This window comes from Gadus chalcogrammus, chromosome 5, assembly GCF_026213295.1.
Source record: "Gadus chalcogrammus isolate NIFS_2021 chromosome 5, NIFS_Gcha_1.0, whole genome shotgun sequence".
NCBI classification, from domain to species: Eukaryota; Metazoa; Chordata; class Actinopteri; order Gadiformes; family Gadidae; genus Gadus; species Gadus chalcogrammus.
This window is the reverse complement of record NC_079416.1, coordinates 18,311,467-18,328,283: the sequence shown is the minus strand read 5'-3', so window position 1 is coordinate 18,328,283 and position 16,817 is coordinate 18,311,467. Positions and strand designations below refer to the sequence as shown.

General features: G+C 41.6%; 1 gene segment (V, D, J or C); it reads right to left on the bottom strand.

Annotated features, from left to right (window-relative positions):
* Positions 1-2,530: 2,530 nt before the first annotated feature.
* LOC130383013 (immunoglobulin kappa constant-like) lies at positions 2,531-3,708 on the bottom strand (the record flags this gene model as incomplete). The annotated part of the segment is given in 2 exon segments: positions 2,531-3,042; positions 3,615-3,708. Coding segments are annotated over 2 exon segments (420 nt in total), but the record flags the coding sequence as incomplete, so codon positions are not given.
* Positions 3,709-16,817: the final 13,109 nt, after the last annotated feature.

Here is a 16,817-nt window from a genome sequence, read left to right as displayed (position 1 = left end):
GATATGAAGCAGATGTGTCAGAGGCGATCTGTGTTCTCCAGTTCTTCCATGCTGGAGCCTCTCTACTCAGAACACTGGTCAGGATTCAGGGTTTGAGTGACAGGCTGCGTCTGGCCATTCTTACTGGCCTCACAGCTCACTGAGCCCGCCTTCCTCCACTGGTCTGCAGGGAGGGTCAAGGTGCTTCTCCAGCTGTAGCGGCCATCTTTCCCCAGGACCCCCACCTTCCAGCCAAGCTTCCAGTCTGAGGGGAAGCCCCCACTGGCCACACACACTAGTGTAGCACTGCCCTGCTCCAGCTCCACTCTGGAGGGAGGGAGGACGCTCAGCGTGGGCTGCACCACTCCCACTGGAAGAGAGAGAGAGAGGAGTGGACAACAGGCTCAGTTAACATCAGCCCTCATAGGAGCACAGAGGGAAGGGACAGCTTCCTGTTCACCAGCAGTTGGTGATATTAAATAGGAAGGAAACAATTTGGTTTAAAATATCTTCAATGAAAAAGATGATTTCATGTTCATATTTCAAATGATTGAACTTCAAAATACATTGATACAAAATTAACATTGATTGACGTTTGAATTTCTTCAAACTTAAAGGTGACTCATTTTCCAATAAAATTAAATAATAATGCCGCAGCAATAATTAAGTCTTTCATAAAATTCATTGTATTGTATTATATATGCTACATATTCAGTTTAATTTAAAAGACAGAACTCTGTACGACAATATATTTACACTTTGTCCTCAGCTTATCTTCCGAAAAAAGCAACAAGAAATTAAAACTATAGAAAAGTTAAAATATTAAGATTTTCCCGCTTAATACAATTTAAAGAAAGTTAAAAATGCCAGTCAAAGAAAATTGTCCTCATACTTACAGTCAACGATGAGTTTGGTGCCTCCACCAAAAGTCCTCCACAGTGATGCAAACTCATTAAGAGGCTGTACAAAAACCTCCTGCACATTAAAGACTCATCTTACTGACACACAAACACTTGCTTTTCAATAAAATGTATGAATTAGTCAATACTTGATTCACTGGATGAATTGTTATTAATATATATGAATTGCTTGAATGTATATTTAATGTATTCAACGAAAAACACTTATCATGCATTCATTTTCATAAGATTTTTAAAGCTCAATTACAAACGGTTTATTTTAACACAAGTCTATGAATTGACTTAATAAAAAACCTTCAAGCCAATGTTATAATCATGCATTTATTATGAACAGAACAATATATTTGTATCTATTATTCTGGTTTTAGGTAATAATAATGTAACAACATTCTTTTCAAACAAATAAGAAAGTTAAAGGATTTCATACAAACCAAGACCGAATTAATAACAAAAAATGTTATACATTATGAATTCCAATAGTTTCCAGTAAATCTGAATTAGTAATCCAAAAGTGTTGGGGGAGAGGGTTTAAAGTCCTCTGAGTAAAACACTGCAGGACTCTGAGCTGTCACTCAACCAGGGTCCTCAACCAAAAGCCAGCATTAGATTCCTCAGCATTATTAAACGTAAAATTACTACCTCCACTACCAAATATTACATACAATAACCACATCAACTACCACGTATTACACACTATGCCTCAACCACGTATTACACAGAACTATCTGTTCAACTTCTACCTATTACATACAACAAAAACTATTGTATGTCGACTATTGATGTGATTTATCTATGAACCAAGGGTCAATCCTGATAAAAAAAAGCATACTACTCAGGAAAATCTTAATTGTTGCTCAAGAGGTGAACCGAGTGGAGTTCATGGAATCAGTCTTTATTGCAATGGCGTTGGTTTGACACTAGAGGGCAACATCGAGGGGGTATGGGGACATGCACCTCACATGCTGCTTTCACTGGAGTCTCCAGAGACACTGCTGGTAACCTCAGCCCTACATTTACTCTGACGTTATGTCACTCAAGAGACACAGGTATACATCTGCTGAACTAAACTGGACATCATTTGAATAGCTACAGCTCACTGCTGACAGAATACGTTTCAAGAAACACATCTTTTAGCGTTGTCGGTTTGTCTTTGAGTCATAGACAGACATTATGAATATGTCACTGTTTCTGCCACTCAGCATGCTAGGGTTCTTATGTCTTGGTGAGTGATACTGAATGTCTCTTGAGACTTACTTTTACATGTTTCTAAGTGGGCATCTGCTAAGAATTTACATTTTTCTGAACTATTAATTTATAAAGTGACTATTTTATGAAGTGACAGATAGTCATTCGGACACGCATGGGTCATTACAGCAGCAGTGGCTCTATCACTGACACTGGTCCACTTAATACACTGAACACACTTTACGACGGCATCCACACAACCAACACTTTGCTCATTCAGAGACACACACCATAGCTTTAACCCTTCATTCAAAATGTTTGTGAAATGTGTTTTAAAAAGATAACAGCTGTTATATACACTCATTAAAAGACACATTCATTCAAAAACACAGAAGATAAACGATAGTAAATGATGACAAGAAAGAATTTATTCTTGACATCTTTATTAAATGTTCAAAAGGTGACCCTCACAAGCAAGGGGTAAAAATAAGAAAGCATAATGTTGATGAATAAAAGACATGTTCTATGAATGTAAATCATCAAAATTTGGGGTGCCACCTGAGACAGAGAGACATAAAGCAGACGTGTCAGAGGAGATCTGTATCCTCCAGTACTTCCATGCTGGAGCCTCTCTACTCTGAACACTCTCCAGGATTCAGGGTTTGAGTGACAGGCTGCGTCTGGCCATTCTTACTGGCCTCACAGCTCACTGAGCCCGCCTTCCTCCACTGGTCTGCAGGGAGGGTCAAGGTGCTGCTCCAGCTGTAGTGGCCATCTTTCCCCGGGACCCCCAGGCTATCTGACACCCCCCCAGACCTGCTGCTGCCCCCCACCTTCCAGCCAAGCTTCCAGTCTGAGGGGAAGCCCCCACTGGCCACACACACTAGTGTAGCACTGCCCTGCTCCAGCTCCACTCTGGAGGGAGGGAGGACGCTCAGCGTGGGCTGCACCACTCCCACTGGAAGAGAGAGAGAGGAGTGGACAACAGGCTCAGTTAACACCAGCCTCATAGGAGCACAGAGGGATTGGAACATCAACAATCCTCAAGAAATGTTGTTTATTGTAACGTGGAAATGTATACAACCTTATTCATGACACATTTCAACTGCCAGGTTGCCATCTTAATAACTCTTTCTTTCACTTCCTTTTTTTGATATTTCATTTCGGATTTTGCAAGAAAACTCTTAACAGGATATTTTAAGCACATAATACGGACATAATATTATATTCATTAAATGATGACTGCATTTTTAAAACAGAACCTTATTGAAACTTGATTTTCAATATAATGTAGTTAAAAGTAAATCAATAATGTTTTCAATAAATTAAGAATCCTCCCAAGAAAGACATAATTATGAATAAAATGAACGACTGTACTCCATAAAATAATGTTTAAACTGTCATTAGCCTATCCTAAGAAAAATGAAATTAGTTAAAAACAAAGAAAATCTATTGATCTTTCCATGTAAGTTAATCAAAAGGTAGTTTTCCAAGTTAGTGTCAGATACAAAAAAGTGTTCTTGTACTTACAGTCAACGATGAGTTTGGTGCCTCCACCAAAAGTGTTCCACAGTGATACAAACTCATTAAGAGGCTGTACAAAAACCTCCCACACATTGAACACTCATCTCACTGACACACAAACGCTTGCTTCTCACAAAAAATCTATGAAGTTTCAATATTTGATTTTGCTGAAATAATTATTATTAATTTCTATCAATTGTTTGAATATGCATGCATAAAATCAAATGTGTTTATTAAGCATATGTTTTCATAAAATTATTGAGGGATCACTAACAAAAAATGGATTGCTTTAACTTTATTCCAATAATTTGACTTATTATTAAAAGACCATCAAGAAATTGTTATGTCTACTATTCTAGTTTTAGTTAATATTGTTATGAGAATTAATTTCAACAAAATAATCAAATGAAAGGACTTCATACAAACCCAGATCAATTAAACCAGAGAAAATGTTACACATTATAAATTCCAATAGTGTCCAGTAAATCTGAATTTGTATTCCAATAGTGTGAATGTAGAAGAGACACAGCGGTCCTCCCAGAACGTCTGCAGTCTCTCTCACCCCCCGTCTGATGAGTGGAAACAGGTCATTTCCATATAGAGGAAGCTTTGCATGCTCAGCTGAAACTGGGGTTCTGAGAGGGTTTAAAGTCCTCTGAGTTCAACACTGCAGGACTCGGAGCTGTCACTCAACATCATAGAAACCGTGGCAACCATGAATCACCTCACCCTCCTTTTCTGGACAGTGGTCTGTGGATCCTTAACAGGTTGGTTCATTCCACTCAGTCAAGATGTGGACCACCCTTCTCTGTTTGCTTGTGTTTTCTATTGGATAACCCAATGTTTGGTTTGTTTGTTTTCTACAGGAACCAGCAGTCAGGTGACTGTGACTCAGACACCAGTAGTGTCCTTTACTCCAGGATCCACAGTCACTCTGACCTGTAAAACAAACCCAGCGGTTTACAGAGATAGTGATGGAGATGATTATATCTTCTGGTACCAACAGAAACCTGGAGAAGCCCCCAAGCTCATCATAAGATATGCAAACAAACTTGAATCATCAACACCGGCTCGGTTTAGTGGCAGTGGAAGCAGCACTGACTTCTCTCTGACCATCAACGGCGCCCAGCGTGAAGATGCAGCAGTTTATCACTGTCAGAGTTACCATAGCAGTGGCAGTGTGTTCACACAGTGATTGAGAGCCGTACAAAAACCTCCCTCAGTCACACTGCGTAGACACTGAGCTGTTAGGAACCTGCTGCAGCTGCTGAGGGGGAAGAGACTCTGACACAGAGCGCTGAGCACAGAGCTGGCTCTAACGGGGCCTCAACCAAGAGCCAGCATTAGATTCCGCAGCATTATTAAATATACAAGTACTAAACTACAAGATATTACATACAACTACTACCTCAACTACCACGTATTACATACAACTACCTCAACTACAAGATATTGGAAAAAACGACTTCCTCAACTACCACATATTACATACTACCCTGACTACAACATAGTAGCCTACCTACATACAACTACTACCTTAACTAAAACATATTAGATAAAACTACTACCTCAACTACCACATATTACGTACAACTACTACCTTAACTAGAACATATTACATACAACTACTGCTTTGCTGGTCTCCTCCGACACCAACACACAGCTAGATGTTGTAAAGCCCTTCATTTGAGAGTTGTCACGACGATAAAAGCTGAGCAGGAGGTGATAGAGCTCTGCCCATAGTGTGTGTGTGTGTGTGTGTGTGTGTGTGTGTGTGTGTGTGTGTGTGTGTGTGTGTGTGTGTGTGTGTGTGTGTGTGGGTCTGGTTTATCCTGAGTTTATTGATTGCTGATCCTCCACAGGTGTGCAGCCTTTCCAAGCCCCAGAGTCCAATCAGCCTGACTCAGGCCTGGAGAGGCTGCTCCAACCAGCCATCGACCACACACACTCCACACCCCCCAACACCAGATAGAGACGAGAGGGGGGGGGATGGATGATCCAGAGTCCAGAGCCAAAGCCTAACAAATACATAAATAATAAACCAGACTCTGACCCGAGGGGTGTTCCACGAACGGAGGTTTAACAAACACTGAGTTAACGCTGAACTCTAGGTTGATTGACCCTGTGCCGACCAACCCAGAGTTTTCGGTTCCACAGCAGCGGTTATGCATTAGTTCAATCAACTCGGGGTTGGTTAACACAGGGTTGTGCGCGTCCACGCCAAACTTAAAAAGACGTGATGTATGGATCATGGAAACCCTGATCGATATGGCGAAACGGGCCGCTTATTTCAATGAAATGGAACCCCAGGTTCTCCTGGAGAGCTATGACGAGGAGAAGGACATTATCACAAGAAAAGGGAACGCTAAAACCTCTGGAACCCGGAGAACCAAAGCCTGGCAGCGGATCGCTGACCGCGTAAATGCGTTAGTTACACGTCAAAAGCATGATCCTTAATATTTGAGCCATGAATATATAAATATCCCAGTTAAGCATTCTTAAAGATCCTACCACATAACCCCTTTCTTCTAAAACAATATGTACTCCGATTGCTTCCAAGCGGTCAGAGGATCAAGTATAAAAATGAAGTATAAAAAACATACAAACTGGTAAGCTTTTCCCACCATCGTATTGGTATAAATTTAAATAAGCCATTTTTTTAAGCCAATCGTGAAAAGGCCGACAGTCGGCAGACTGAATCTGGCCCTCAAATTGTCTTGACCCCGGTGGAGGAGCTGTTAATAAACATAAATTCAGGGCGCCCTGGCATGGAGGGGGTACCTGGAGGTACCTACCACCTCAGAGAGTCATGGGCCATACCCCACACTGGTTGAATGTAGGTTTTTGTGTTTTCTTGTATTTTAGATTTTTTTTGCCTTCGAAGTAACACATGCAAACCGTGTGCTTGCCACAGCGCATACTATTCCAAATGTTTCTTTTTTGGTAACTGGGTAGAAAACCTAAAAGTGACAATTCATCAACTTCACAGATCAAGATGGATCAGTGCTTGTAATGAAGCCGCCGGCTACGATCGAACATTCTCCAGTGGATGCAAGTCCGTTAGGACTATTTTATACTTTATGTTGTAAATGCCTCTCGGCATAGTACTCAGACAATATTGCTCTTTGTATGATAGGAGGCCGATACAAATCTTGGATGGGTCATCTGAAACGACTGTGATGTGCTCAGCATCTCCAGCATTATAGCCTAGATAAAACTACCATTTGAAAAAAACGGAGGGCAACGCAAATAGTCTGGAGTGAACTGAGGCCAGGTCCTCGATTGGTAGTGTTGGCTATGTAAGGCTATTTAAATATATTAAAGATTTGCGCGAGAATCTATATCTCTCCACTCCAGCAAAAAGTCATCCAATATGCCAAGATGTCGAGCCGTGGTCTTATCAATCGCTCCCGGTGGATTGCACGTATAATTTGCGCTCTGATATCAGCAGTTCTCTCATCAAAAGGGCATGCCATTGTGAACACATGAAATCTGCGGTGAACGCCGGTTGAAATACCCAAAACCGGGTTATGTTTCAAACTTAACCTGCGCAAAACCTGGTCCGACCAGGTTTGATTCAGAGCATATGTTGCTATAGCAACTAACATACCGTGATCCTTTTGGAACGGAAAACCTAGGGTTACAGCAAACCCTGGGTTAACTTACCCGGTTATGTGATAAAACCGGCTTTGTGGAACACCCCACAGGGTTAGCATACCCAACAGTAAACCGGACTCTTAACAGAGTTACCAAACCATGAGTAGAACGCTTATAAATACGATCCAAACCCCATTGTCCCCACACCTCCCCGGTGTCTTTTGGCTGTCCAGTCAGAGAGCACATGAAATAAGGAGATTTAAAATGGATTGATCTGATTAATCTATGAACCATGGGTCAATCCAGATGACACAAAACCAAACTACTCAGGAATATTTAAATGATTGCTAAAGAGGTGAACAGATTGGAGTTCATGGAATCCGTCTTTATTGTAATGACGTTGGTATGACAATAGAGCGCGCCATTGAGCAGGTATGGCGACATGCACACATACTGCTTTCACTGGATTCTCCAGAGACTCTTCTGAAAGTCTCAGCCCTACATTTACTCTGACTTTCAGTCACTCAAGAGACACAGGTGCACATCTGCTAAAACTGGACATAATTTGAATAGCTACAGCTCACTGCTCACAGAATACGTTTAAAGAGACACATCTTTTAGCATTCTCGGTTTGGTCTTTGACTCATAGACAGACATTATGCATATGTTACTGTTTCCCCCACTCAGCATGCCAGGGTTCCTACGTCTTGGTGAGGGATACTGAATTTATTTTGGGACGTCATTTTCTATGTTTCTTAGATTGTATCTGCAGAAACCTGGTAATCTATCTGAACTACTATTATATGAAGTGACAGAAAGTCAGTCTGACACACATGGGTCATTTCAGCAGCCATGGCTCTATGACTGACACTGGTCCACTGAATACACTGAACACACTTTACAACATCCGCACAACCAACACTTTGCTCATTCAGAGATATACATCATAGCCTCCCCTCGTGGGGAAATTTGTTTGATGAAGATGGCAGAGGTTTTATATGCTCATTAGACAACACAGTCTCACTCCCTACTCGTCAAACGTGTGACGCATGGCCAAGGATCCCTGGCGTCAATTTCCGCGTTTTTCAACGCGGGGTCCGTCAGATAGACATTCATGTTAATCCCTCAGCGTCGGATATAGACGAAAGGAAATCGATGTTTATCAACGGTGATGCCGTAGCTATTGTCTATTGATTTGTTTGACAGATTCACCATTAAACGTGTTTCTAATGCCATTTCTAGCGAGAAATGTACCTTTTCCTTGAATAATCTTCAGTCAGTGAATGTGTATGATCTTTATTAATATTTATTATCTGAATGGGAAATGCAATATTTTAGGACCGATTCACCGTTAAACGTGTTTCTAATAACATTTCTAGCGAGAAATATGCTTTTTACTTGCATAATCTTCAGTCAGTGATTGTGTCTGATCTTTAGTTTTATAGTTATCAGGAACACTTTATCGGCTCGCTCGCATGTTTCAACGACGTCAGGTTGCTAGGGACGCTGCTTTCGCTAAACTAGCAGCTCACGTGTTTCCTGCGTTTGTGTTATTAAACCGTTACTTTATGTAACTTTTAATGATATTGTAATAACCACAGGCGAGGTAGTGAGCGAAGTAAGCTTGATAGCAGGTTTATTGGATAATTCCACAATCGGACAGGCAGGCACAGCTCCACCGGAAAACTACAACAACCAAAACTCCCGCCCGGAAGGAAACCCCCGGAACCCCCTCTCAGAAGGCCCGCCCCTTCCCCCCAAACCCTGTGACGCTACAATACAGGCCCCCAGGACTGGTGCATATTTCCGGAATCCACCAGTGCTCAGAGGCCACGCCTGGTATTGCAGTCGGTTTAGTGGGCTGTGGACGGGTCCCGGAAGTAGATATCCTCGTTCACTCCAATACAAGTGGGGAGCAGGAATGTGTCTCCGCAGAAAATGTGTGGATATCAATCAAAGGTTCATAATTATCTTTATGAAAAATAGACAGATATTCCAAGGTATCCTTAAAAGGCAGCTTGGATGTGTTTATTTTCTGCAGTTTAGACTTCTATAACTAATTTTTGAAAGCAAGCTCATTGATTTAACAAGGGAGGCCCCCCCTCCCCGAGGGCAGGGAGGGGGGGCCCTTCCTGCCCGAAACTTGGCCCGGTCAGACCCCGAGGGCAGGCCCCACCCTTCCGGCCCTCGGGGTCCGACCGGGCCAAGTTTCGCTGCGGAGGTCCCAGTTAGGGCCTAGAATAAGGTATTAAAATTTCAGGGCGGTAGGACCTTCCTATCTCAAAAACTGTTTTTCCACCACATTCTGAACCATTAGGTCTTGCAGGCTACACTTCTGAGGGGCTTTGTCCAAATGACACTCCATTTGGGAAAACTTTTTTTCTCTAAGGGCTAGAACTTCAAATCTCGGATATGTCGTTCACGGGGCCCCGGGAAATGTGTGTAAACATTTTAGCATCCCTAGCTATCTCGAAAAGGTTGGCAAAGGGGCGTGACCTCCAACAGTACAGTAAATGTACATAAGACAGAGGTTAGTTTATAGTCCCCATTTTTTGTGGGATGGAGGTGTACATTTGTGGCTAAAGGTGTGTAGACACAGCTGGCCTGTGGCCACGTTTTTGAAGTCTGGGGTCAAAAGGTCAAAAGGAGCCGGCACCACGCCGCTTATGAGATAACAAAAAGTTAATGTGTGTTTCTCTCATAACTTTTTGTCATTATTAAAGAGAGGCCTGATTCTCAGATATGCATGTTGGATGGCTAGGGTGTAGGTCTGGGAAGAACTTCAGGCCAAAATCTTGCAAGTGAGCCGCTGGGTGAGTTGCAACGAGATGGAGCACTTGCAGAGTCATTTCCTGTAGTGCTGGAGCCACAGGTTGAAGCGTATGCGTCCTTTGAGACCCCCTTTGATATATAAGAGACCCTATACAGCTTACTTAAATGTTGTCGACTCAGTCACCTATTGGATTACTTCCTTTAGGGCTTCGGCCTCCTAATTGATCATTGTAGTAGGCTATAATTGAATGCCCTCTTTCATATATATATGATACCTCCACCACTGGGACGTGGCAACAATTCTCCAAATCCATATGGGGAGGGGGGGGATGCTTGTGGACAGTAGGGGTTTACCCTAGACATAAATAGGAAGTAAAATCAGGAGAAGGAATGACCTCTCACAAATATTTATTTAATAAATTGTTTCAAATAACCCTCCCTTGTTAAATCAATGAGCTTGGTGTTTTGCTTTCAAAAATTAGTTATAGAAGTCTAAACTGCAGAAAATAAACACATCCAAGCTGCCTTTTAAGGATACCTTGGAATATCTGTCTATTTTTCAACCATCGGACCCTAGTTTACAACAAAAACAACACAATTTACGGCAGCTCCTTTGCCGCGTGGTTTTTAGAGCCACGAGTATTAGAGGGGGCGGTCGATAGCAACCACCATAGCAACCATGACGGTCAAGTGACTGGATTCAGCCCCGTTGAAAAAAATAGAATACCTCCCTACACACTCTGTAGATTAATGATATTTAAATTATTATGAACATGAAGTCTTTATTTGCATGGGTTTACATTTCGTTCTGTGTAGCATGGAAAAATTGGAGAAACACTCCCATTCAGAATGCATTGGTTTACACTTCGTTCTTTGGAGCACGGTTATTTTTATTTATTTATTTATTTTCCATTTTTGAGGAGTTGCTTCAAAGATGCACATTTTTCTGCACTAATCCAAAATCCAATGGAAAACCCGTTGGCTTTTTGTCAAGGGAACCGAGGGCGACGCTCACTTCCGGGTTTGCCAACATACGTCGTCCCTCTCCACCACTCTATACTGTAAAAACACATGTTCAAGTTGAATGATGATGCATGAATTTATTCTTTATTCTGCCATAGTAACACGGTAAATAAATGGCAAAAATAGGCTGAGAACGAATTCGTATTTACGATATTGTAGCGACCCTGGGACAGTTAAATAGTTTGTGTGTGATGTGTTGCATTGTATTTCGTTGTCCGTTATGCCAGTGGTTCTATGTGCTTGTATTGTAATGTTCTTCTTGTCAATCAGTGTTGGGGCGAATCATTAGGTCAGCTGGGGGAGGGCCTTGGCAGAACACGAGGGTGGGGGCCTGCACGTGAGTGAGACCGTGTTGAACATGAAGGTCTATCTGACGGACCCCGCGTTGAAAAACGACGAAAAAGGTACCCATTTTTCGTCGGAAATCGACGCCAGGGATCCGTGCCCATTCACCCACTCCGGTCCAACAACAATATAAAATTATACCGTAATGCACCTGTTCTTTGTCTTTGGATCGTTTGAATAAATGGATCAATACATGATGAATCACAATGATTGCAAGCAGAGTACCGTAAGAGTTATTGAGCAGCAGATGAACCAGTCCAAAAATCGGACACGTTAACGGAGCACTGAACTAGGCCCTCTCGGATGCCATTTGTTTCACTACGACTCCTTTCAGCTGCACACCCCTCTTCCCCAGCGAGATAACGGCTAATAAAACGCTTGAGGTGGCGTTTTGAAAAGAAGAAACGTACATTTTTTTAGTACACGGTATAAAGATAATTATGAACCTTTGATTGATATCCACACATTTTCTGCGGAGACACATTCCTGCTCCCCACTTGTATTGGAGTGAACGAGGATATCTACTTCCGGGACCCGTCCACAGCCCACTAAACCGACTGCAATACCAGGCGTGGCCTCTGAGCACTGGTGGATTCCGGAAATATGCACCAGTCCTGGGGGCCTGTATTGTAGCGTCACAGGGTTTGGGGGGAAGGGGCGGGCCTTCTGAGAGGGGGTTCCGGGGGTTTCCTTCCGGGCGGGAGTTTTGGTTGTTGTAGTTTTCCGGTGGAGCTGTGCCTGCCTGTCCGATTGTGGAATCCAATAAACCTGCTATCAAGCTTACTTCGCTCACTACCTCGCCTGTGGTTATTACAATATCATTAAAAGTTACGTAAAGTAACGGTTTAATAACACAAACGCAGGAAACACGTGAGCTGCTAGTTTAGCGAAAGCAGCGTCCCTAGCAACCTGACGTCGTTGAAACATGCGAGCGAGCCGATAAAGTGTTCCTGATAACTATAAAACTAAAGATCAGACACAATCACTGACTGAAGATTATGCAAGTAAAAAGCATATTTCTCGCTAGAAATGTTATTAGAAACACGTTTAACGGTGAATCGGTCCTAAAATATTGCATTTCCCATTCAGATAATAAATATTAATAAAGATCATACACATTCACTGACTGAAGATTATTCAAGGAAAAGGTACATTTCTCGCTAGAAATGGCATTAGAAACACGTTTAATGGTGAATCTGTCAAACAAATCAATAGACAATAGCTACGGCATCACCGTTGATAAACATCGATTTCCTTTCGTCTATATCCGACGCTGAGGGATTAACATGAATGTCTATCTGACGGACCCCGCGTTGAAAAACGACGAAAAAGGTACCCCTTTTTCGTCGGAAATTGACGCCAGGGATCCTTGGCCATGCGTCACACGTTTGACGAGTAGGGAGTGAGACTGTGTTGCATTAGAAGCCACATTAATTCGAAACTACAGAAGATAAACGATAGCAAATAATGACAAGAAAGAATTTATTCTTTATTTCTTTTTTAAATGTTCAACATGTGACCAACACACAAGCGACGGTTAAAAATCGGAAATGTTAATGAATCAATGACATGTTATATTAATGTAAATCATCTAAAGCTGCGGTGCCACCTGAGACAGAGAGACATAAAGCAGACGTGTCAGAGGAGATCTGTATCCTCCTAATAAGTTATTATTAATGAAAGCATTTTTGGTTGCGATGTAATGAGTATCTTTTTTTATACATAATTTTGAAAATTAATGAATTTCATACAAACCAAGATCAAATTAACCTGAAAAAATGCTATAGATTGCAATTCCAATTATTTACACCAAATCAAATTTCGTATTCCAAAAGTGTGGACGTTAAAGAGATACAGCGGGTCTCCCAGAATGTCTGCGGTCACTCTCACCCCCGGTCTGATGAGTGGAAACAGGTCATTTCCATATCGAGGAAGCTTTGCATGCTCAGCTGAAACTGGGGTTTTGAGAGGGTTTAAAGTCCTCTGAGTTCAACACTGCAGGACTCGGAGCTGTCACTCAACACCCCAGAAACCGTGGCAACCATGAATCACCTCACCCTCCTTTTCTGGACAGTGGTCTGTGGATCCTTAACAGGTTGGTTCATTCCACTCAGTCAAAATGTGGACCACCCTTCTCTGTTTGCTTGTGTTTTCTGTTGGATAACTCAATGTTTGGTTTGTTTGTTTCCTACAGGAACCAGCAGTCAGGTGACTGTGACTCAGACACCAGTAGTGTCCTTTACTCCAGGATCCACAGTCACTCTGACCTGTATAACAAACCCAGCGGTTTACAGAGATAGTGATGGAGATGATTGTATGTTCTGGTACCAACAGAAACCTGGAGAAGCCCCCAAGCTCATCATAAGATATGCAAAAATACTTCAATCATCAACACCAGCTCGGTTCAGTGGCAGTGGAAGCAGCACTGACTTCTCTCTGACCATCAACGGTGCCCAGCGTGAAGATGCAGCAGTTTATCACTGTCAGAGTCGCCACATCCTAAACAGTGTCAATGTGTTCACACAGTGATTGAGAGCCGTACAAAAACCTCCCTCAGTCACACTGCGTAGACACTGAGCTGTTACAGCAGGAACCTGCTGCAGCTGCTGAGGGGGAAGAGACTCTGACACAGAGCGCTGAGCACAGAGCTGGCTCAAACCAGGGGCCTCAACCAAGAGCCAACATTATATTCCTCAGCATTATTAAACACACAACTACTACCTCAACTACCACGTATTACATGCAGCTAATACCTGAACTACAAGATATTACACACTACTACCTCAACTACCACGTATTACATACAACTACTACCTTACCTATCACATGTTACACACTACTACTTCATCTACAACGTATGATATACAACTACTATCTCAACTACTAAATAGAACGACTACCTCAACTTCCACGTATATCATACAACTACTACCTCAACTACAAGTCATTACACACTACTACCTCAACTACAAGATATTAATCACTACTACCTCAACTACAAGATATTACTCACTACTACCTTAACTACAAGATATTACTCACTACTACCTCAACTACAAGATATTACATACAACGGCTAATTGAACTACCACATATTTCGTACAACTAAAACTGCAACATATTGAATACATCTACAACCTGAACTTAGACGTATTACATCGCATTATTTATTTGTTTATTTATTGTTTTGATTGTTTTAAAATATAATATTTCATATTTTTTGTTCTGTTTCATCCACATGTAAAGCAGCTTGGGTCCTAATGAAAGGAACGACTTTTTTCAATATTACTATGAATAGACTCAAGCCTGCTATATATTTAATAAAACCTGTAGATGGTGGAGTTCAGGGAATCAGTCTTTACTGTAATGGCTTCGGTTTGGAACAAGAGGGCGCCATTGAGCTGGTATGGAGACATGTATACATGCTGCTTTCGCTGGATTCTCCAGAGACTCTTCTGAAAGTCTCAGCCCTACATTTCCACTGACTCTCTGTCACTCAAGAGACACAGATGCACATCAGCTAAAACTGGACATCATTTGAATAGCTACAGCTCACTGCTCACAGAATAAGTTTGAAGAAACACATTTTTTAGCGTTGTCGGTTTGGTCTTTAGCTCAGACAGACATTATTAATATGTTACTGTTTCTACCACTCAGCATGCTAGGGTTCTTATGTCCTGTTGAGAGATACTGAATGTCTTTTGAGACTTAATTTTACAAGTTTCTGAGTTTGTATCTGCAAAAACCGGATCATCTCTTTGAACTACTATTATATGAAGTGACAGAAAGTCAGTCTGACACACATGGGTCATTTCAGCAGCAGTGGCTCTATGACTGACACTGTTCCACTGGATACAGTGAAAACACTTTCCAAGGAAATCCCCACAACCAATACTTTGCTCCATCAGAGATACACACCATAGCCTTAACCCTTCTTTCTAAATGGTGGGGAAATTTGTTTGATAAAGATGGCAGATGTTTTATATGCTCATTAGAATCCACATTAATTTGGAAATACGAAAGATAAATGATAGCAAATGATGACAAGAAAGGATTTATTCTTTCCATCTTTATTAAAAGTTCAACAGGTGACCAACACAAGCAAGGGGTAAAATCCAGAGAGCATCATGTTATTGATTAGAAGACATGTTATATTAATGTAATTTATCAAAAGCTGCAGGGCCACCTGAGACAGAGGGTAATTGAGCAGACGTGTCAGAAGAGATCTGTATTCTACAATTCTTCCATGCTGGAGCCTCTCTACTCTGAACACTCTCCAGGATTCAGGGTTTGAGTGACAGGCTGCGTCTGGCCATTCTTACTGGCCTCACAGCTCACTGAGCCCGCCTTCCTCCACTGGTCTGCAGGGAGGGTCAAGGTGCTGCTCCAGCTGTAGTGGCCATCTTTCCCCAGGACCCCCAGGCTATCGGTCACCCCTCCAGACCTGCTGCTGCACCCCACCTTCCAGCCAAGCTTCCAGTCTGAGGGGAAGCCCCTACTGGCCACACACACTAGTGTAGCACTGCCCTGCTCCAGCTCCACTCTGGAGGGAGGGAGGACGCTCAGCGTGGGCTGCACCACTCCCACTGGAAGAGAGAGAGAGGAGTGAACAACAGGCTCAGTTAACATCAGCCTCATAGGAGCACAGAGGGAAGGGAACATTAGCAATCATCAAGAAATATTGTTTCTTGTAACGTGGAAATGTATACAACCTTATTCATGACACATGTCAACTGTCAGGTTGCTTTTCTTGATAAGTCTTTCTTTCACTTCCTTTTTATTATATTTCATTTCGGATTTAGCAAGAAAATTCTATCAACTGGATATTTTAAGTACATCAATACAAGATTACATATTATATTAAATAAATGATGACTGCATTTTTAGATTTCGAAACAGAAACTGAACAAAACTGTTTAGTCAAATTAATGAAGTTCAAAGTAACTCAATTATATTTGTAATAAATTATGAATTCTCACAATAAAGAAAGCATTTCAAAAACACTATAAACAATAACATTTAATGACTGAACTCCATCAGAGAAAAATGTTTACACTGTCATTAACCTTTCTTAAGAAAAAAAATCAAATTAAAGTTAAAAAGTAAATATCTTTACAGGTAAGTTAGACAAAAGTTAGTACTATGTCAGATGCAGAAAAGTCTCCTTGTACTTACAGTCTACGATGAGATTGTTGCCTCCACCAAAAGTGTACCACAGTGATACAAACGCATTAAGAGGCTGTACAAAAACCTCCCGCACATTAAAGACTCATCTCACTAACACAAACACTCGCTTTTCACAGAAATCTATTAATTATTCAATATTTTACTCTCTACACTACAGCTATTGTTTTTTCTACTTTAGATCGAATTAGTAGAATTAAAAAAAGATATAACATTTTAAAACAATCTTTGGAGCCTCACAATCAAACAGAACAAATAAACGAGCCAAACCAGTCCACAAATTGAACT